General features: G+C 47.3%; 1 protein-coding gene and 1 long non-coding RNA gene across 6 annotated transcripts in view; one reads left to right on the forward strand and one right to left on the reverse strand.

The window, feature by feature from the left end:
- Positions 1 to 2,475: 2,475 nt before the first annotated feature.
- The window catches only part of EGFLAM (EGF like, fibronectin type III and laminin G domains), a gene marked incomplete at its 5' end in the record, with an annotated part of 172,140 nt that continues 153,746 nt past the window's right edge, over positions 2,476 to 20,869 (reverse strand). For 3 of the 5 annotated variants that reach the window (XM_079703315.1, XM_079703314.1, XM_079703312.1), the window contains 6 exons: positions 2,476 to 3,274; positions 4,342 to 4,445; positions 5,959 to 6,042; positions 12,671 to 12,814; positions 15,805 to 15,883; positions 18,373 to 18,396. In XM_079703315.1, coding sequence (XP_079559441.1) covers positions 3,120 to 3,274; positions 4,342 to 4,445; positions 5,959 to 6,042; positions 12,671 to 12,814; positions 15,805 to 15,883; positions 18,373 to 18,396 — 590 coding nt within the window. In that variant the 3' untranslated portion in view covers positions 2,476 to 3,119. The remainder of the gene's footprint in view (positions 3,275 to 4,341; positions 4,446 to 5,958; positions 6,043 to 12,670; positions 12,815 to 15,804; positions 15,884 to 18,372; positions 18,397 to 20,869) is intronic. The other 2 variants (XM_079703316.1, XM_079703313.1) reach the window with 1 other exon arrangement.
- Positions 15,721 to 18,776, forward strand: LOC307052408. Its single transcript, XR_013810861.1, has 2 exons — positions 15,721 to 15,836; positions 18,478 to 18,776. It is a non-coding gene; the product is annotated as an uncharacterized lncRNA (long non-coding RNA).

A 20,869-nucleotide genomic window follows, 5' to 3' on the forward strand; every position in this document is an offset into this window, starting at 1 on the left:
CAAGTGCGCAGCCAGCCTTCCCCGACATGACCTGCACAGAGCCGCTGCCCAAAAGCCATGGCACAGATCCCATCCCCTGCCAGGCCCTCCTCCTCAGGATGACAACACGGCTGCCAGGTATCAGGCAGCACGTGGACGAAGGTGGGACAGCAGGGGCACAGCAGGCGGGGCTGGAAGAGGCAGGCGCTGCTCCCCCTGCTGGGCCCGTGACCGCCACCTCCCAGGCCTCCGCCCAGCCCCAGGGACCCCACGGATGAACTCCCGTCAGGGGTCACCTCATCCCTGTTGCACCATTTCCCCAACAGCACAGGACTTGCGGTGGGGGATTGGTTGCACTAATGGCCCTAATTTTCCACCCTCCCTGAATCCATGCCCTGTGCCGGGTGACTTGGTAGTTGCTCTCACAATGGAGACAGAGTCTATTTCTTCATCTCTTGAATGTACGGACTTTGACTAGCACAATGTGGCAAAGGTGACACGAGGCAGTTCCAATCCCAGGCTGTAAAACGCCTTAGACCTCAGCTCCGATGCTCTCACCCTCCTCCATCACCGTGTGAAGGGCATGTCAGCCTAGCTCACGGGTCCCAGCAGGAGGGTGGAGCAGACCCAAGTCACCTCCCCATCCCAGCCAAGGCGACGATAAGCGAGCCACCCTACACATGTGAACAAGCCCCACTGAGACCAGAAGAACCGCTTAGTCAAGCCCAGCCAGGATCAGCAGAAATGCCAAGCTGACCACTTGAGGCATGGAAGCAATCAGCACACCTTGCGGTATGCCACTGAGGTTTGTTGTGCAGCATTATTGTGGCAGTAGATAGCAGATACACTTAGAGAGGAAACCGGGGGACCCACAAAACCAGGCTGAGTTCTCCTCGGCTGTCCTGCCCATCTGAACCCGGGTCTAGTGCCTCAGCTTCAGGACAAAGTTTATATTCCCCCAACCACCTCTGCTATAAACTCATCCCGTGTTTCCCGAATTTTGGCCACTGAGAGGGTGAAAGAGCTTGGGATATACTGTCTCTTACCCTGTTCTCCCACGCTGAGCCCTCCCATACGATCAGCTCCTCTTGGGTCCCCCTATTCTGCTGCCTTCTCACCCGCAGCCTCTCTATGGCTCTGACTTCATCACGTGTCACCCCTCTTTTTCTAGCCCACCTAGGGAAAGGCAATTCCTCCTCCTCATCACTCCCGGGCCCCCAGCCCCGGGTTACTGTGCTTCTTCTCAGGATGACACTTGCAGGGAACAACAGCCCATCCACAGCACAACTCTTCTGGCTTCAGCTCAACTGGACATTTTGCCAAAATCACCGCGACTTTTTTTTTTTTGACTGGAGGCAATCGATTCAAAATGTGAATCAATTGGAGTTGTGAAAGCAACTCCGTTATATCTTGGGAAGCACTGACCCTGGATGTCTCCAAGGAAACGGTGTTGAGGTGAGGGTGACAGGGAGGTCACCTGTGGGTGACACCCACTCTCTACCACGTGGCTTTCTCCACTCCGCGCTCACAGGTGACGTGCGCAGGAGAGGAGGAATTGCTGTCGTTGTGAGCATTATTGCTCTGAGAGGAAGGATCCTGGTCATCGAAGGTTCCCAAAGACAGGAGGCGGAAGGGTGATGCTTAAGGTGAATGTCTCTAGTTTATTTATTCATTTTTCTAGAACCCTTAATGTGCCTAAAACTGTGCTTGGCACAAAGCTCAAAGCCTTCGCTGACCGCCTGCTGCACAAACAAGAGCAGAGTCATGATGGGACTAATTACAGGCGCTTGTGTGAGGTGGATCACATTTCCCGCCTCTTTGGTGGTAGCATTCATCTCACCTGCCCTGAGCAAGTCCTGCCATGGGAATCTGCCAGTGAGCCAGCTGTCTCCGGGGTCACCACGTGAGTAGCAAAGTGGCACTGTGATGGCTCAGAAGGAAGCAGCCCCGCTTCTCTGGTTCTTGCCCAGATGCTCAGACCAGGCTGAGGGTGCCCCCAGCCCAGCCTGAGAAACACTGACTGTATTCGTGTCCATTTCTAGACACCGCCTCGGGAGGGATCAGTAACCCCTACACAGGTGAACGAACGACTAAATGAACGTGCTGTAGCCTTGTTCATCTTCTTTATTCAAGTTCACTACAGACCCCGCCCCCCAACTTAAAACGAGAATGACAGTGACCCACCTCCGTAATACATGTGCCTTTCCATCTGCTTATTCTGGAAGCTTCACAGTCACCTCCTTGAGTCATCATTTACCGAGAGAGAACAGTCAGCTCCCCGAAGTGCCCACCCCAAGTTACCTACCCCGCTCTGCTGATGCCACACAGGGCCCAGACAAGTCTCCTTTGGGAGAAAATTCTTAGGAAGTGTGCAAAGAATTCAGGGTTGTCCACCCAAACTTGCAAAAGTATACTGTGTGGACAATCTGTAGCTATAAAAATATACACATACAAAAGGACAGCTACAAAGTCATGGTGCCCATTTTCTTAGATTTGCATTATAAAAAGTAAGGATTTCTCATTAAAGGTAAACTTTCAGGGGGCAGCTTTATAATTATGATTCTATCTCTAGTCTCCCATAATCCTTATTTTCATAGAGCACATTGAACCAGCCAGTGAGGAGGGGAAGGGTTAATCCTAGTAATTCATGGGCCAAAGTGGAGAAGTTTGAGGTTGAAGGTCTTACAGTCATTCTGCTGTCAGTAAGAGTGTTAAGAGTCAGGGGAGGAGAGAAGTATTTTAATACTGCCCTTTGGGTCTCTCTTTGTTTTTTTTCCTTTCTTTCTTTCTTTTTTTTTTCTTACAAACTATGAATCACAACACAGTCATTGAGCTACAGCAGACAGGCTCGGAAATTCGCCATGATGTGTGATCTCTGGTGGCCACTACACATTCAATGGACAAAGTCCTATGCTTCCTACACAGAGCATACCGTTGGGTTTGGCCCAAGGAATGTCAGCAGGAAAGGCCACCCAGGGACTCTTGTCTTGGTCCTAGTTTCCCATCAGGGTGTACTTGCTCCTTGATGAAAGGAAACACACCTGGTCCCCGTGCCTCTATGTGTGGTGTCAGGCAAGGTCTTGGGGCCCCCGGGATCCTCAGCATAGAAGGTTCTGTCCCTTGGGCAGAGCCAACTAGTGTTACTGGGCTCCACAAGTGTTGATGTTTTTCCCATCCACGGCGTCTTCCACGAGGGAAATGTGGTAATCGGTGGACAGCGTGAAATGAGAAATGCAGCCCACGAGGCCTTGCATGTACTGTCTGTTAGTGTGCAGAGCAATTTCCTTCATTCCACCTGCCAGGAAGCCAAAGGAAGATGACGTGAGTCAAAGGGAAGGATGTCTCTTCAGTCTGCCTGAGTGTCTACTCACCAAGGCATCCCTCAGCTGACAGGATAGGTGAGGCTGCGGTACCTAGAACTCAGGACATTGCAGCTGTCTAATTTATAATTATCCTTGAAGGAACAATCTGACTTGGATCAATATGATACACAATCAGAGTCTATAAGTATCCACCTCATAAGTGATTTCTGACCTAGTTGACCACTTAAAACCAAATAGTACCTGGTAAATTTTGAAATGTTGTATAATGTCAACAAAATGTAGTATGTGTGGTAAGGGTGATGTTATCTTTCTTTTTTTTTTTCTTTTTGCGGTACGCTGGCCTCTCACTGTTGTGGCCTCTCCCGTTGCGGAGCACAGGCTCTGGATGCGCAGGCTCAGCGGCCATGGCTTATGGGCTCAGCGGCCATGGCTTATGGGCCCAGCCGCTCCACGGCATGTGGGATCTTCCCGGACTGGGGCACGAACCCGTGTCCCCTGCATCGGCAGGCAGACGCTCAACCACTGCGCCACCAGGGAAGCCCGAAGTGATGTTATCTTAAACCACGAGAAATACACTGATGTTGAATGCTTTCGATTAAGTTCACTTTTAGGACATATCCTACAGATAGAGGTATCTTTTCATGTTGATGTGTCAGTGTTAGTGGGTTCTAAGCTATTTACAAAAACACCACTCATTCTAACTCTGAGGGGGGCCGGAAAGACAGATCCTCCTTCCTCAGGGAGAATTCAAGGAGCTATATTTAGCAGGTTCCTGTTCTATAAACAAGAAAAGCTTCACAGTTTTCCTGGTGGATTGGTCCACAGCACAAAATCATCTAAGTGCTTCCTGACCCCTCAGCCATGAGTCAGAAGTTCAGAAAAAGGAAGAATGGAATATCTGGAGAGCTTCCTGATTCCCAAGTATTTGACTGATCTCATGAAGTACACAGCTTTGGGAAGCCCCAGCATGACAAACGGAAGGCTAAGAAGAAAACGCACTGGCATAATTTAGGTTTTGTCAAAGGTCAAGGTCACTTACCCACATACAGAGCTCCATTGATGTTGAGCTGCCTCATCATGCCAGGTGACTTGCCTGTTCTGGCCCCATAGTCATCCACAGTTATCTTTCCTGATTGGCCATCCCTGTAAAAACCGCCACCATTTTTGGAGCTTCATTCAATAATTCAGTCATGCATTCATTTTAATACAAATGTATTATTGAAGTCCTTACTAAGCACCAGGCACTATACTAAATGATGGAGCTGCTAAAATGAAACAAACAAAAACAAACAAAAAACCGCCGAAATTCCTAAGACAAACAAAAAATCAAATTGCCGGTGATCACACAGTGTCACCACTCTATGATAGAAGAATGGCCGGGAGCTGTGGAATTCTACGGGAAGAGAACAGAAGCCCAGGGAAAGCTTCTGAAAAAAGATTCTGAGGTGCATTTTGAAGGCTGGGTGGGTCAGGTGAAGGAGAAGGCTAATGCAGACAGGAAGTGGCAACGGCAATGAGAGAAAAGACATGGGGGTTGGTACAGACTGAGCATAGAGAATTCTAGAGGTGGGAGTAGAGTATAAAAGATGAAGCCAGAAGCAGATGGTGAAGGGCATAAGGAGCTTAGGTAGAATTTATCCTGAAGGTGAGGATAAGAAGAACTTTAACAGGAGGAGTGGTGGTGACATGGTGACACATGGTGAGTGTGGATGTGATTCTAAGCACAATGGGAAGCCAGTGCAGTAGTCTTTGTTTGTAGAAGATTACTCTCAGGGAGGATGAAGAATGGCTTTGAGGTTTCTAAAGGACCCAGAGAGTCACCCAAAAGTGACTCTGAGGACAGTGGAATGGAGGTGTTCATCTGTGGCAAGGGCTTTGCAGTTTTTTAAGGTGGTTTCCAAAAACCAGCCACACTTCTTCTCCTTCTCCCTCTTTTCTTCCTCTTGTTTTAACGAGTTCTTTATTGGTCTTTTAATGTTCCTTTTTTATAGCAATCACTTCTTGTTTCTTGGGTTCATAACCTCTCCTATCTCACTGATGATATTCATGTTTTCATCATTTTCTTCATTCATAGTCTCTGTTTCCTCCAAATTGCTTTGTTATATCTATTTGTTCTGATATCCATCTTTCATACTGGAAACTTTATTCAAATGCCTAGTGATCCTCAACTGCCACACAGATAAGTGTTGAGCACCAAGAAGCAGACTGGAAGCCCTGTGTGCTGGATGGCTTTTATTGAAAGTGCTGTGATCTGGCTCAGTCATTTCCTTGGGGGAATACCTGGATTTCCTATTCTTCTTACTGTGGGGTATAGACCTGGCTCCCAGCATTCTGGAATCTCCTCAAAGTCCACCTGCCCTGAAATCTTTTCTCACTAGAGATATCTAGATCTCCCTGGAAGGTGAGGGCTTCTTCAAGTTTAGCCATCGAAGTTCTTTCTCTAGAAGATCTCTGCTGAGTGAAGATTTGGGAGTTCAGCCTCTCTGGTCTGCTAGTGTTAGTAAAGGGCACAGGTGGGAGTTGGTACCGAGATGCCCTAATGACCCGGATCAAGGATACTTGGATGCCAGGCCAGGATGGGGAACAGGAAATGGGACTAAAGGGAATTGGAGAGTACATCCCGTCAGCTCTGTCTCACACTGTGGCAGGTACTCACCGAACAGCCTTGACTCGGTGCCACCGACCGTCATTGAATGAACCGTTCACCATGATGGATGCTACACCACTGCCCAGGTTATAGCTAAAGGCGTCGGAGAAGAACAAGACAGAGAACAGAATAAAACACTGATGTAAGACTGAGGGTCGTTCACAAATGATTCTCACTGCGGAAGTTCTTTGGAGCTCAGGATGTAGTTTCTTTAACACAAAACAAAACAATGTTATAAAGACACTAGGTCCCCAGATTAGGCCATGAGTGACCAAAACTGGTTTTTTATTTTTAATAGTGGTGAAGTTTACAGTCTTAACCATTTTTAAGTGTACAGTTCCATAGTGTTAAGTATATTCACATTGCTATGCAACCAATTCCAGAACTTTTTCATCTTGTAAAACTGAAACCCTCTATCCATTAAACAACTTCCCATTTCGCCCTCCCCCAGCCCTTGGCAACCGCCATTCTACTTTCTGTTTCTATGAATTTGACTGCCCTAGGCATCTTGTATAAGTAGGGTCATACAGTGTTTGTCTCTTTGTAACTGGCTTTTTCCACTTAGCATAACGTCCTCAAGGTTGATTTATTTTAGGCTCTATGTACAGTATTAGAGTATAAGGAACAAAAGGGCTTTATCGTTTGAAATGTGTTGTATCAATACTAGGTTGAATAGTATCCCCCCAAAATTAATGTCCACCCAGAATCTCAAAATGTGACCTTATTTGGAAACAAGGTCTTTGCATATGTAATTAGTTAAGAGGGGTTATACGGGGGTTATATGGGGTTAGGGAGGAAGTCATATGGGGTTAGGGAGGCCCTAAATCCAATATGACCAGTGTCCTTATAAAAAGGGGAAATTTTGACACAGAGACGAAGACATACGGAGAAGAACGCCACATGAAGATGGGACTGGAACGATGCATCTATAAGCCAAGGAACAGCAAGGATTGCCAGCAACCATCAGAAACCAGGGGAGAGTCATAGAACAGACTCCCTCAGAGCTCCCAGGAGGAAGACACCCTGCCAACAGTTCCAGGTTGAAATTCTAGCCTCCAGAACTGTGCGAGAATATATTTCTATTGCTTTAAGTCACCCAATTTGTGGTAACTTATTATGGCAGTCCTCAGAAACTAATTCATGTGTTTTTACTTTTCAAAAGACAAAACATTGCAGAGCCAGCTGAGCCCCAAAGAATTTATGGGAAGTTGCCTAAAATCTCAAAGCTAACGTATAGGACTTGAACTTGGTGTCTTACCTGCCCCCCACCCTGCCACATTTTACTCGGTAGCTTTCTATTTCCTATTTCAGTTGCCAGATACTGTGATACACTAAGGGGATCAGAAGACATGCGTTTGTTGTTTACCAGAGAGAAATAACCCTCTTATTCCAGTGTTCATTCAATTATTCTAATTTAATTCAATACAACAAATATTTGGTGAGCGACGATTCTAGGCCGGGCACTGGGCCAGCTGCCTAGACCTCCCCTTGATAAAATAATAAAGCCTATGTAATCATGCTTTTGAAGGAAAATGTATTCCACCTGGACAACCCTCTCCTCATCTTGTAAGAGGACATGTCTCTCCTTTAGCTCGTTGGCCAAGAAATAGGAATATTGAGAGGAAACCCACATTAGTCACTGAGCTCTTGCATGCACTCAGTATAAGAAAGGAGCAAGAATAGAAAGCTTTGGCTTTCCCCAGGGAAAGCACTATGGGTCCTTTCTTTAATACTGGAGCCTCAAAGAAGTCACACAGCCCATCGACATTTAACCAAGAATAGAACTCGGGTGACTTGACAAACTCTGAGACAAAGCTGTTGCTCTGACCCAGAAAAATCCACTGTTTTCTAATGAATTTTCCCACATCAAGTGTCTCCTTGTGTGAAGCAGCCTGGAGGTGGAATTTTCAGATTTCATTATTTAGTGGCCAAATGCTTGTTGAAGAAATGAATGAGTATAAGGAAGGGCTGAGAGCTGGTTGGCAGAAACGTAGCTGTATTACTATGTGGGCTTTTATGAGAGGCAGAACGGGGTGATAGAAGAGCCTAGACACTTGGATTAGATGAATCTGCCTCAATTCCCAGCCTCGCCAATTACTAGTTCTGTGATCTTGGGCAATTTGCTTCATTTCTCTGAGCCTAAATTTTCCAATCTGTGAAATGGTGTAATAATACCTTCCCTGAAGGATCTTAGGGAAGATTCAGTAAGATAACATATGTAAAGAGCACAGCACATAGTAGGAGCCAAACAAATAATCCCACCGCCCCAAATATACACAGTATTTAATGCAGCTTGGATATAGCATCAAACAATACAACCTGGGGAAACTAGCAATAGGAGAAAGTTGCCACCAAGAGATAAACTTATCAAGCCTCTCCTGGAAGAGTAGTCATGTGTGAGAGTAAACCAACAGGCTGTAAATATGTAACCAGAACATCCAGAAACACCCAGGCCTCAGAATCAAGGTGACTTGGGTATAGCTGCAGTGGCACTAGACTGGAATGTGATTGTAATCAAGTGAATGGAAAGCTTTTCAGTTGTGTTCGGACAAAGGATGGGCCTTCTTCTTCTGTTCTCCAGCCTGATAACACACCTGTTCATGCAATGAGCCAGATTGTATTCAAGGGAGCAAACGCTGAACCCAGAAGACAGGAATCCAGCCATCACTGCAGGTGGTGGTGTGGCCCAGTTGGCACATCTCTGGTCTGACTCTCCAACCCCCCACCCCCGACTCTCTCTGATTTCAGACCCCCCGAATAACCTCTTGCTCCCCCAGACACCTGATACATCACCCTGGAACTTCTCTTTCTTTTAAACAATAAATGATCAAGAATAGTGGTTGCCTTCGTTGGGAGAGAGCATGAGGGAGCCTTCCTGGGTGTGGGTGGGGAAATGTTCTATACCTTGTTCTGGGTGGTGGTTACACAGGTGTTTACATGTTTAAAAATGTATTGAGCTGTACACCTAGTATTTTGCACTTTATGTAAATTATACCTCGATTTTTAAAAATTGAAGTATAGTTGAATTACAACGTTGTGTTAGTTTCTGGTGTACAGTGAAGTGTACACCAGTCTATGTATATGCTTTTTCAGATTCTTTTCCATTATAGGTTATTACAGGATATTGAATATAGTTCCCTGTGCTATACAGTAGGACCTTGTGGTTCATTTTATATATAGAACTGTGTATCTGTTAATCCCAAACTCCTAATTTATCCCTCCCAACCCCCTTCCCCTTCGGTAACCATAAATTTGTTTTCTATGTCTGTGAGTGTGCTTCTGTTTTGTAGGTAAGTTCATTTGCATCACATTTTTTTTTTAGATTCCACATATGAGTGATATCATATAATATTTGTCTTTCTCTGACTCACTTCACTTAGTTATACCTCCATTTTTTAAAAAAGGTAAAAACGTGAATGAACGAATAAATGAACAAATAAATGCACACCTGGTTTCTCTATCAATGTCCTGTGTATCCGGTTAGCGTGAATCAGTTATCCTGATCCAAGTGTACCTACTCAATTTGGTGCTCACAGAAGGCTAGGAGGCTGAGCACCAAAGTGGGCCACTAGGAAATGCCATCAGATGGGGTCCTTATGGTGGCACTTATACTTAGGCCTCCTTTAAAGTATAGCACAGGGTACTTTGCTAATGTCAGACTGCTTTCCTTTCTCTGCTGCATGAAAATGTTATCCAGGTCACATGGAAAATTAGTGGGAAAGATCGCCTATAAAGTGATATTCACACACCTGGTTTCATGCCCTAAACATAATCATAAAACAAAATGAAATGAAACAAACAGCAAAAACCACACTCATCGCTGAGCACTTTGATTCCCTTTCTTTCACTTAACCTTGCACCAAAACCATACATAATTTTTTGTTTAGAATTCCACTGTTTTTCCTTATTTTCTGGTTGAAGTGCTTTGAGCACTAACTTAGCAAAAGGACAAGCATTTAGGTGAAGAAAGCTGAGATTATATTGTATTATCTTAGGTTCCCTACTGTTTGCTTTGGACCTGGATCAAACACCAAAACCTCAAAAATGGTTCTCTACCCAATCAACCAGTTCACTCTCTAGGTTCCACTGATGTAAGCTGCTTGAGGGCAGGGCCTTATTCAGAATAATAACAACCATAACAATAATAATAGTTAAATTTTATTTAGTAGATATATCGTGCCAACTTCCTGACATATGTTAGCGATCGGAGTTTTTAGAACATAGAAAACACCCGATCAAGGATAATCATCATCACTAATAACTAGATATGCCAGGCCCTGCACTAAGGCCTTTCTATGAATTAACTCATTCAGTCCTCATGACTAACCATTTCCTTTTACGGAGGTCGGGTAACTTGCAGGAGATCACGTGGCCGTGGGAATCCGGCACGTCTGACTCTGAAGCCCATGCTTGTGACCACTTCAGACCCTGTTTCTCAGGGCGCGGTGGTTCCTGCTGGCTTCCAATGAGATTCCGGCGCTCAGCGGGACTTCCTCCACCAGCATCTCTTGGTGTGGGCCCAGGAATCCAGTAACCTCTAACACGAGCCCCACAGCTGACTCTCTGCATGCTGACAGTTTCAAACCAGTGGCCACACTCTGATTCCTCTCTGTGCCCAGCCTCCTGCTGGGCTTCCATACTTTTGTGTTGGGTGAGTAATGTTGGGGGGAGTGGCTGCCCAGAGGCAGGAAATGCAGCAAAGCAGCCGCGCCGGGCCTGGGGCCCAGGGAAGAGTTCAGATGTCTGCCTGCCTCCGGTGGGGACTGAGTGGTGTGCCCGTTACGCAGAGCACAGCCAGAACTCCAGGCTTAAGAGGAAAACACGGGGCCTATTTCCAGAAACCTGAGAAAGAGATGGTAAGAAAAGAAATACATCGGGATGGCGTGGAGTTGTAAGAAGGGTGCCCTGGGGCCTGGGGGTCTGCCCAGGGCCGGGTGTGAGAGCCAGCGGGGGCTGTGAGGGGCCCCGAGCAGATCGAGCCTCCCTGTCCAGCTGGGTTTTCGCTGGCGGTTTAGGGGGAAGTTGGGCCTCCCACCCACGGCTGAGCTACTGTTTCAGTTCCCTTTTCTGGGCACAATCAAGTACTTGAGGCCTTGGCGAGGTTAACCACAGGAAAACCACAAGAAAATGGCTTTGCGGCAGCCAGCCTGAAACTGGGGTGTGAAGAGCTCAGCATTTGACCTCGGGGCCCGGGGGAGGGGATGGAGGTGGTGAGAAAGGCTCTCTCCGGCTTTCAGCCACACGCGGCACCCCAAAGTCCTCAACACCATAGGGTCGCATCGCTGAGCACGCTCTGCTGGGTAGGGGCAAGCGTGCTGTTGGACAAGTGACATGTCCTTTCAAAATGCCTTTTATTAGAATTGCAGAGACATAGCATTCTACCCTGGCTGTCAGCAATCCCAGAGCGTGACCCACTGAAGCCCCACAATTAAGCCTTCATCTTCTCTGCAGTTCCACTCTCACTTTCTGTCTATTTCAATCCCAATTAATTCCATATCATTTAATGAGCACTTGTGCTAGTCACCAGAGGGGGGATTAAAGAAGGAAAAGCCAGAGAAATTCCTGTCCCCATGGAACAGATGGTGAGTACGGGTTTCAAACCTTAGCAGGCGTCAGAATCACATGGAGAAACAGTTAACAGATTGCTGGGTCCCATCTCTAGAATTTTTCTGGTTCAGTAGGTCAGGGGTGGAGCCTGCAAATTTGTATTTTTAATAAGTTCCCAGGAGATGCTGATGCTGTGGGTCCGGAGACCACAATTTGAGAATCACTGGTCTAAACAAGATATTTCTAACCTCAAGTGAGGCTGTGCTATCACAATCTGTAGAGAAGCTTTTTCATAGTACACAGCTGGTGTCTGCCCCCTGGGAATCCTGCTGGCACCCAGCCGCCACCCAGCTTCTGGTGGTGAGAAGTCATCCAGGTAATCCTTTAGCTACTTCATAGGTACCCATCTGACAAGTTTGAGAGCAGTCTAAACTGACGTAAAAGATGTTAGAACTTCTGGAACTGGCTTATCCGTTATCACCCAAGAAGCACTTTTAAAAATCCAAATGTTGGGTTGCCCTATTGAGATATGAATCTGTGCTTTGTTCTTTGCAGTGGGAGATTGGACAAAGCAGGCATTCTCCTTCCCAAGGCCCCAGAGTGAATAGCGAGCAGAGTCGGAATATAAAGAAAGGTCTCTAGACTAAATCTTCAGATCTTCCTGAGCTGGAGAGCACTGGGCCAAGTACCCGAGTCCATGCTTGGCAGGATCAAAGTCCTCTTTCGACTACTTCCTAATTTGTAAGTGGGGAGTATATGGCAGTAACCTACTAGAACAGGAGTCACAAAATTTTCCTCTAAAGGGCCAGATAATAAATATTTCAGGCTTTGCCATGCAGTCCCTATTGAAACTACTCAATTATATCACTGTCTCATGAAAGCAGTCATTGACAATACATAAGTGAATGAGGGTGGCAGTATTCCGATAAAACTTCATTTACAAAAATGGGTGGTGTGCCAGATTTGGCCGTCAGGCTGTAGCTGACCAACTGCTGCTCTAGGGATGGATATTGGAAAGAAAGACCAGGAGCCTCAAATTAACTCGGAGCTGCAGGCAGCTGTTAATTCTAGCAGACTGTGTTCTGGCTCCCTCTGCAACCCTCTGTTTGGCATGATCTGTATTGTCTGAGAAAAATCGCAAGGTGATGTAGAAAGCAGCTGGAGTCGGGGTTACCTGAACACCAGGGCTCCATCCCGAAGGCCCAAGGAAATGAAGTCACTGTTGGGTCTCATGGGGCTGTCTCCCCTCCACATCAACAGGCCGTCTTTGGCAGTTGTCTTAAACCTCATGAATGCATTTGATCTGGATCCTGACACCCTGGAGGAAATACACAAATAATTACATCAAATCAACCAGTCTCCACCAACTTTCATTTCTGAGGAATCCCAGTTTTATCTGCCAATTATGAGGATAATCTGACATTTCTGACTCTTACTACCAGGAGATTAGAAAAGGCATCACCACCACAGGTCATGCCATGGGTCTAAAGGTCTGACCTCCTCATTCTGCAGTTTGGAGTCTGTCTCTCTCCCCAGGTGTGGTCAAATGCCACAAGAGAGCATTTGATGAGTCACAGGCCAGCCAGACTGTGGCCAATGCCACGGTCCCAGCCTGCACCCCCAATACACACCTCAGTCTTCTCTCTTTCCTGTCCTACCACTCACGGGTCCTTGGGAAAGTGTCCCCTATTCCTCAAAAGGAAGTGGTTTCCTTAATTACCAAGAGGTTCAAGTTGGCAGCTGCTCTGGGCTATGATCGTGGCTGTGGATGGTTATCTCTGGAGGTGACATCCTTGAGGGCAGAGGAGGAATGACTGGACAAGGGGCAGAGTGTCAGACAAGGAAGGTGCCTTGATGGGATAATGGTCTCGGGGGGTGTTGGGGCAAAAGCAGGGTGGAGAGGAACAGGAAGATGAGAGGAAGGAAGGGGTGGTCAGGAAGGTCAGGTCCCGGCCCTACTTTGGCTGGGAATAGGATCACGTGATTATGTGTCCCTATCAGTTCTGGGATGTTCTTAACAATTCTTGGGAATAGACTAGTTCACAGATCCAGTTTCCCTAGAAAGTGACCAGTGTTTCATCTGCAATAGGGAGAAAAGCAACCATGAAGTCCTTAAATAAAAGGTGAGATAAGAGTAAACATAATTTAATATTGCTCCTAAGATGGCACTATTGGAAAAAGCTCTTTGTCCATTTTCCTGTCATGTGTACCATCCCTCTGTCTCACGAACATGGCCTGGAGCTGCAGAGTGCATTCAGTAGTGAACAGTGGAGGGGACTTTTGTCTGAGGCTTCCCAGAGCCTGAGCTAGACAGGAGGAGATCAAGTTTGCCCTCCCCAGGCGGGGTCTCAGAGTGGTGAGCGAGAAGCAGGGTCCATGATACTGACTTCTTCACCAGGCCAGGTGCAGAGCGATCCAGCCCCGGGCTGTTCCCTAGAGAGCTGCTTTCCCAATCTTTTGTCCAAGTTTCCTTCTTTCCCTCACTTGCCTTGGATACATTGATTGGTACAAGCCAATCACGATGGTTCCATTTCTCTTGCAGTGACTGGTTTAGGGGTGGGCATGTGACCCACTGTTGTCCAATGAGACAGAGGAAACTTATCAGGAGGATTCTAGAAAAGACTCCTTTCCTTTTTAAAAGAGTCACATGAAAAAAAAAGTTGTTTTTACTTGCATGGGATATTGCCATGATTTATAGCCATTTAATGAGCATTTATGAACAACTGTCTTATAACCACAAAAAGTATAACCATTGGAAAATATGCTGAGGATAACAAGGCAGGAAAATGGGTCTTTGAATAATACAGCTGATTATCTGAATTAATCAACTCAGGATCCAGTCTAAGTCTGGACAGCTTGTTATGCGAAATAATAAATACCCTCCATGTTTAATACATTTTGAGCTGAGTTTCCTGTTACTTGCCGCCAAAGGCATCTAACTGAAACAGACCTTGAACTTGACTTTTACCTGCAGCTTCACACACATGCACACGTACATGAACCTACATATATGCACACAGGTGCCATTGGGCTTTCTGCTTTGGGGCACTCCTACTTTCACCAAACCCCTCGGCTCCCAACCACCCAGTGCCTCTCACTAAGCACCAGGGGGCTAGAAACTTGGGCCCTGTTCACACCCTCCCGGTTTCTGGGGACTGAACACCCTTCCATCTCTGGGCAAAAAGGGCTTAAGAAAGAAGAGGGTTTCTTGGCTGGGAATCCATTTTGCCTAAGGCCCATGCAAGACAACCTTGATAAACACAACATGGGATTAGAGAAACAAAGCCCTGTCTGTCTGGTGTGTGTTCAGAGTCACCAGGGACATCCAGTGCCCTAGGAAAATGTCTCTCAACCTCTTTTGTTCCTCGAAAAGCCACCAAATTCCACCCTAAGAACTGGATGCCTTTGGCTTAAAGCATTGCCTTAGTCTGTGAAGATGTGATCAACCTGAAGACGATGGAAAAATTCTAGAATGGTTGTGCTGGCGGTAGGGTGAGGGATGGCACACTCTAAACTACAAAGAGCTGGGGGGAAGGAAAAGAAAGAGAAAAGGGTAAACTGAAAGTGCCAAAGCCAAGCTTCACTAGATTGAAGACTTTGCCTAGAGCCAGTCTTTCCCATGTCATGCAAAATAGGCTATTCCAGACCAGGAGCTTGGAGCCCAGAGCAGGGCAGGAGCGTCTGCCACCAGCGATTAAAAGCCACAGCTGTGACTCAGGCATCTCCTTAGATCATGCTCTTGTATCCACGTGAAGAGAGCTGAGGAGCCCCCCACCGAACTGGAAAGAGCCTGAAGAGGACAGTGGACCTCGTCGATGGAGACGCAAAGTAGGACATGGACTTGGGGCTGTTGTCTGGTGGAGGGTGCCCCAGAACCCTTCCTCGGCTGGCTTCTTCAGACCATGCCCACAGAGCAGCATGACGCTGACTGCCCTGCTGGGGAATCGGACTCATATAACCCTGGCTTCGGGAGCATCTAGTTCTCACTACTTCTCAAAGCCTGAATATTAGAAATCCCGGGGCTGGGCATGTCCCTTTCTCTGGGAACGTCCCTTGGACCAGAAAGGCTTTGGGTCGTTTGTCATGGGCTTGTTTCAAAGGTTGCATTTTTGAGTTTGTTTTTTGTGTTGTTTTTGTTCTAGTTTCTATGTTTATTTTGTATGTTTTTCCCCCCTGGGACTATGGCTAAATTCTCGTGCCTTTTTGGAGAACTATCTTCTGGCACAGAAGATAAGGAAACGCTCTGGGAAAGATATTGAGACGTTGACCTACCAGGAGATAAGGAAGGTGCCTGTGGAAGCTTCTTACCTCTTGAGGATATCTGGATGGTCATATATCAGGTAACTGCGGCCGATAAACTGAGGGGTCTCAATGGCTTCTGTGATGGCTGAGACAGAACAGAAAATGGAGGTTACATGCTACATGGCTCTCTTGACCCCAGCACTCCACCACGTGACAGGAAAATACAAAGAAAGCCAGATCCTGGAGGTAGGACATTTGTCAACATGGCGGCCCCTTCCTCTTGGCTGCACAGGCACTTGGCCTGGTTTGGGACTGCCCGGCCTGATGGCCTGTAATTGGCATCTCCCTGCTGTCCCCTCTCTGGGGCTGGCCGTCACTCCTATCGGTCTCAGCACTGCCAAGAAGGCCTTGCAATATGCCAAAACTTGAACTGTGCCCAATTATTCTTGGAAGCCAAAGGGCAGGTCTTGGGCCATGCTAGGAGCAGCTGGGGAAAACCCCGTTCTCCAAGGGAGGCAGAGAAAACAATCCCCGCAACAAAACCCACCAGGATTTCTCTAGCTGAAGCCAATCTGGTCCAGAGCCCTTTCAGTCATGACCTCAGACACTGGTGAAGCAGAGGGGATGAGGCTTTGACAATTGTTTGCAAATCACCTTCCGGTGTTGTATTTCACAAGATTTCCACCACAATGACAGGAAGGAGCAGGGAGTGTGGAGTGGGGGTGGGAGGGTTTGATTGTTCCCACTTTTTTTTTTTTTTTTTTGCGGTTCGGGGGCCTCACTGTTGCGGCCTCTCCCATTGCGGAGCACAGGCTCCGGACGTGCAGGCTCAGCAGCCATGGCTCACGGGCCCAGCCGCTCCATGGCATGTGGGATCTTCCCAGACCGGGGCATGAACCCGTGTCCCCTGCATCGGCAGGCGGACTCTCAACCACTGCGCCACCAGGGAAGCCCCCATTTTTATAGAATAGGAAAATGAGGCATAAAATCATCAAGGATTTGCCCAAGATCATACAGCTAAGAAAGCAATAGACCATGAGCCAGACCGGCTCTCCCCAGTTCTGGCCCTGAGCCCACTTTTTACTTTTCAATATTTTAGAGGTGTGTTTCCTTCCTCCCAACTTCTCATCTTTGTTTTCTTGAGGAATCTCCTTCTTCCATACAGTCAGTAAAAGAATAGGCTAAGGAGTTGTGTTTGGTGTCACAAATTAGGGATAATTTAGGGGATTTCTTCTAAAGAGATGATAGCAATATCTCTTTTCTCTTTAGAAAGACACAAATGGCAGTTTAAATAAATTAAGGTAGAGTGAATCTCATGTTTAAAGAAATGTGCAAAACGAGAGAGAATAAGCCAGCTTAGAAAACGAGTTCTAGTTTCACAAAAATATGTTGTTGGTACAAAGAAGACATTGAACTAAGGACTCTGTACCCAGGGGAGGAAACGTATAATTATTGACACTACAAACGACAGGAGAGTTTAAACTCAACTTCTAAACATAAGAAGGAAGGAGGTAAGGAAGGAAAGCAAAACACAAAACCCAATGACATTGGGCCCCCGAATATAGGTTCCTATGTTAGCAGGTCACCCAAAGCACGCTCCCATTCTCTTCATAAAAAAATAAAGGAAGGAAGGAAAGGAGGAAGGGAGAAAGAAAAAAAACAAGAAATGCAGAACAGAAGTAAAAAATGTTAAAGACAGTTTCTGAGGTGACTATCCAAGAAACTGTTTCACTGTCCTCTGAGGCAGCACAGCCCAAGACAAGGGCCTGCTGACCGGAGGGCCTTTTAGAGACTGAAATGAATATCTCTTGCATCTTAAATTCTGGGCTGTACCACAGGCCTGTCTTCCTCTGCTTAAAGCAAGTAGGAGGAAGAAGGAAGACAAGGAAGTCGAGAGAAGGAAAAAGATGCAAAATGGCACGAGCAGAAAGATGGTGGGAAGAGGGAAAAAGGGGAAAGTAGACACCAGAAGAGGAGAAAAGAAAACGTGGAGAAGGTGTAAAAATGGATGGCAGCCCCGGGCAGGGGAAGGAGAGGGGGATGGGAAAGGTGAGGCTGGGAGAGACACCCAGAGGAGCAGAAATAGAAAGGAGAGGGCCAGAAGGGGGGATAAGAAGTACGAGTGCGGAAATGCAGGAGGGCAGGAGAGCTTTCAGCTGGGCTGGCAGGCCCCGGACTGCAGGCTGCTAGTGCTGAGACAGGAGGAGAGACTATCCCACCCAGAGCTAAACATCACCCGGGCGCCCCTGCTGGGTTTGGCTGAGCCTCAGGCAGAGCCTGTCCCTGCTGTTATTGGCCATGGATGTGGGTCTGTGGCCAACAGTCATCATTCCCCTGGACTCCTTGAAATGGTCAGGGCACGCTCTGCACCTGGACCCTCAAAGGGGTGTGTAGGAGCCCCGTCCAGGTGCCTGCTAAGCTCCCCCAGCTCAGGAGCTCAGGGCTTCCCGAGGTCCAGCTGGGAGACAAGTGTGTCCCCAGGGCCGGTGATTTTGGTGGGAGGATGCCCACCACCCTGGGAGGTGTGTCCCCCTCATTACCTCTGCAGGTGGTTGGCCTGCACTGTGCCCGCAGCCTGCCCTGGCATGAGCCCAGGGCACTGCCACAGCTTCCCAGAGGACTCACTGTACTTACTATTGAGGCAATAGTTCCCACACTCTGCCAGGTGCCAGCATGAAACAGAACAGGGAAGGTCAGAATCTCACAGTCCTCATAAAATCCCAATTACTTTGGTTGCAGATTTCTGGGAACCAGCCTTGCTGTCCTTCTGAAGCCCTGCAGGAATTCACATTCCTCTTACGGAATGTGAATCTGATTCCCAACAGGAACCACTGGAAATCTGCATGGTTAGCACCAAGTCACCCAACACACCTCCCCAGTCCCAGCTCACAAGTGGAGGCACAGGTGGTGGTGGACCAAGAAGATGTATGTAATAAATTGTCTGACACCTCTGAGGCTCCCCTGAGCTTGTACTGACAATCCCCATTTAATCTAAACCTGGAGAAATACTTCCTTGCTAAAGTTACTTACCTTGTCAATGACCGTCTATTTTCTTGGCTCCAGGCTATGTGTGAAAAAGGAATGATAAGCCAGCCAGCTGCCTCTTTTCTCTCCGTAGTGGAAAATATCACCCTAATTCCCACCCCACCCCCTTTGCAATACTCCAGAGCTCTGGTGATGTGGCGACTAACAAAGATCAGGGGAACGCTCTAGAAATGACACCACTGAATACAAAACCGGTGAAAATATACTCAGTGTCGTCAGCATATGTGGATAGATATTAATTCTGTCCTACAACATTACAGCTAGAAGTGACCATCTAGCCCTTTCTGGCCCTTTGTGGTTTGTTTAAATATTGTAAGCACAACTATATTTGACCCTAACCCTTTATATCCAATTTCTTCTACATTGTCTTTTTTTCTGTGGCAAAGGCACTAGTCGAAAAGTGTTTTGGGTGCTTCCTCACGTTTAGACCTAAAAGCTCATGCCTTCTGGTAACACACATAATACCCCAATGAATAGCAGCCTGCAAGCTAGGCAAAGCATTTTCCACTGCAGGGACTTGAAATTCCCAATGGACCATGATGAGTTAAAGGGAGCTTGCTGGTTCCTTCATACAGTCCCAGCACCAGTGAAGGAAGGACCTGAGGTGCTGTAACCTAGCTTTCCCAGCAGCCAGGACTCTTCTCAACAAACCCCTGAGAGATGGTCATCCAGCCCCAGGGAACACTTTCCACGATGGGTAGCTCTCTTGCCCATAGGGCAGCACCCTCCCCTGCTGGACAGCTCTACTTGGAGCAGATGTCTTGGTTCCATGAAACTGACTCTGCAGCCATAAAGAACAGCAAAAAAATGTTTTTCAACACTACCAGTCTTCAGCTATCTAAACATGAACATCTAGGTTGAACACCCCCCCAAATTTTCCATTGTTTATGATACACCATCAAAAGAAAACAAATTCCCTGTAGTATGCACAATTTCTATGTCTTATCCACTTGCGTTTTTTCATACTGAGTTTTCTTAAATTATAGCCCATACTTAATGATGCTATGTGTTTTATGCACTGGGACCCCTCTCCCCGGCCCAAAAAATCACCCAAATCACACCCAGCAATACGATGTGAATTTACTAAACACAACATAAAATGTCCAGAATGTGGGAGATCAGTATGGATCAGGCAGGTTCCCATCTCTGAGGACTGCGCATCCCTGACAAATGTGTGACCTAAGCCATTAGCTTTTGGGGTCGGTAGTGAGTGTGGAGCAGCTTCAGCTGCTACAGAGAAACAACCCCATCTAGTGGCCTGAAGGGTCCTGCATGGTCTGAGCCCAAACTCTAATGCAGGGAAGGGAGAGGAGGACCGGGCTCAGAGTTCTTTCCCAAGTGGCCTGTCTGCTATGGGTTGGGGGAACCCCAGGAGGAAACAGCTGCATCCTGCACCCCTGGCTTGGACACGCAGAACACAGCAAATGCTCTGAGAAGTCCCACAGAAGAGACAGTGGTTTGTTTACCCAGGATTACCCAGATTTATTTGACCCCAGAAGCCCCCTCCCATTTTGTGCCTATGAATGTATGCTGTCTGTCTCTCTGTGTGAGCGCAAAACAGCCATCAGTATTCCTTGGAACTTAATTTTTTACATGTGCTTCGTGGAACTCTGCCTTAACTTGTTAGTAGCTTAAATACGAGAGCCCTGAGGGACTGGGACACAGGTGGGTAAATGTGGATGAGAGCAGAGAGAAAGCAGACAGAAATCTCTAAGCATGGGGAGTATCTTTTTGAGGAGGGCGGCTTTTTGACACCCCTCTGGTGAGATGAGAAAAGGGCCTCGGTACTGGAGTACAGCATGGGGTGCTGAGGTTTGAGGTGGAAGAAGGCACCTAAGAGTGACAGCCCCCAAACGGAAGGTGAGGGGACCACCAAGCCCTGTGGGTTTTGCTGGCACCTGAAGTCGCGGCTGCGAGTTGGAAGACCCTCTGGCCCCTCCTGCCCCGGTTGGGGACAGAGAGGCTCACCTTTCTGCATTTCAGAGGGAGCCCGGTGCCCACCTCCACCTGGGCTCAGGCTCTGCTCCTGCCTCTGATTTTGCCAGAGACAAAGGGCAGGACGGGGGTCCCAAAACACCCTCAATGT

This window comes from Hyperoodon ampullatus (genome assembly GCF_949752795.1).
Source record: "Hyperoodon ampullatus genome assembly, chromosome: 4".
Taxonomy (NCBI): domain Eukaryota; kingdom Metazoa; phylum Chordata; class Mammalia; order Artiodactyla; family Ziphiidae; genus Hyperoodon; species Hyperoodon ampullatus.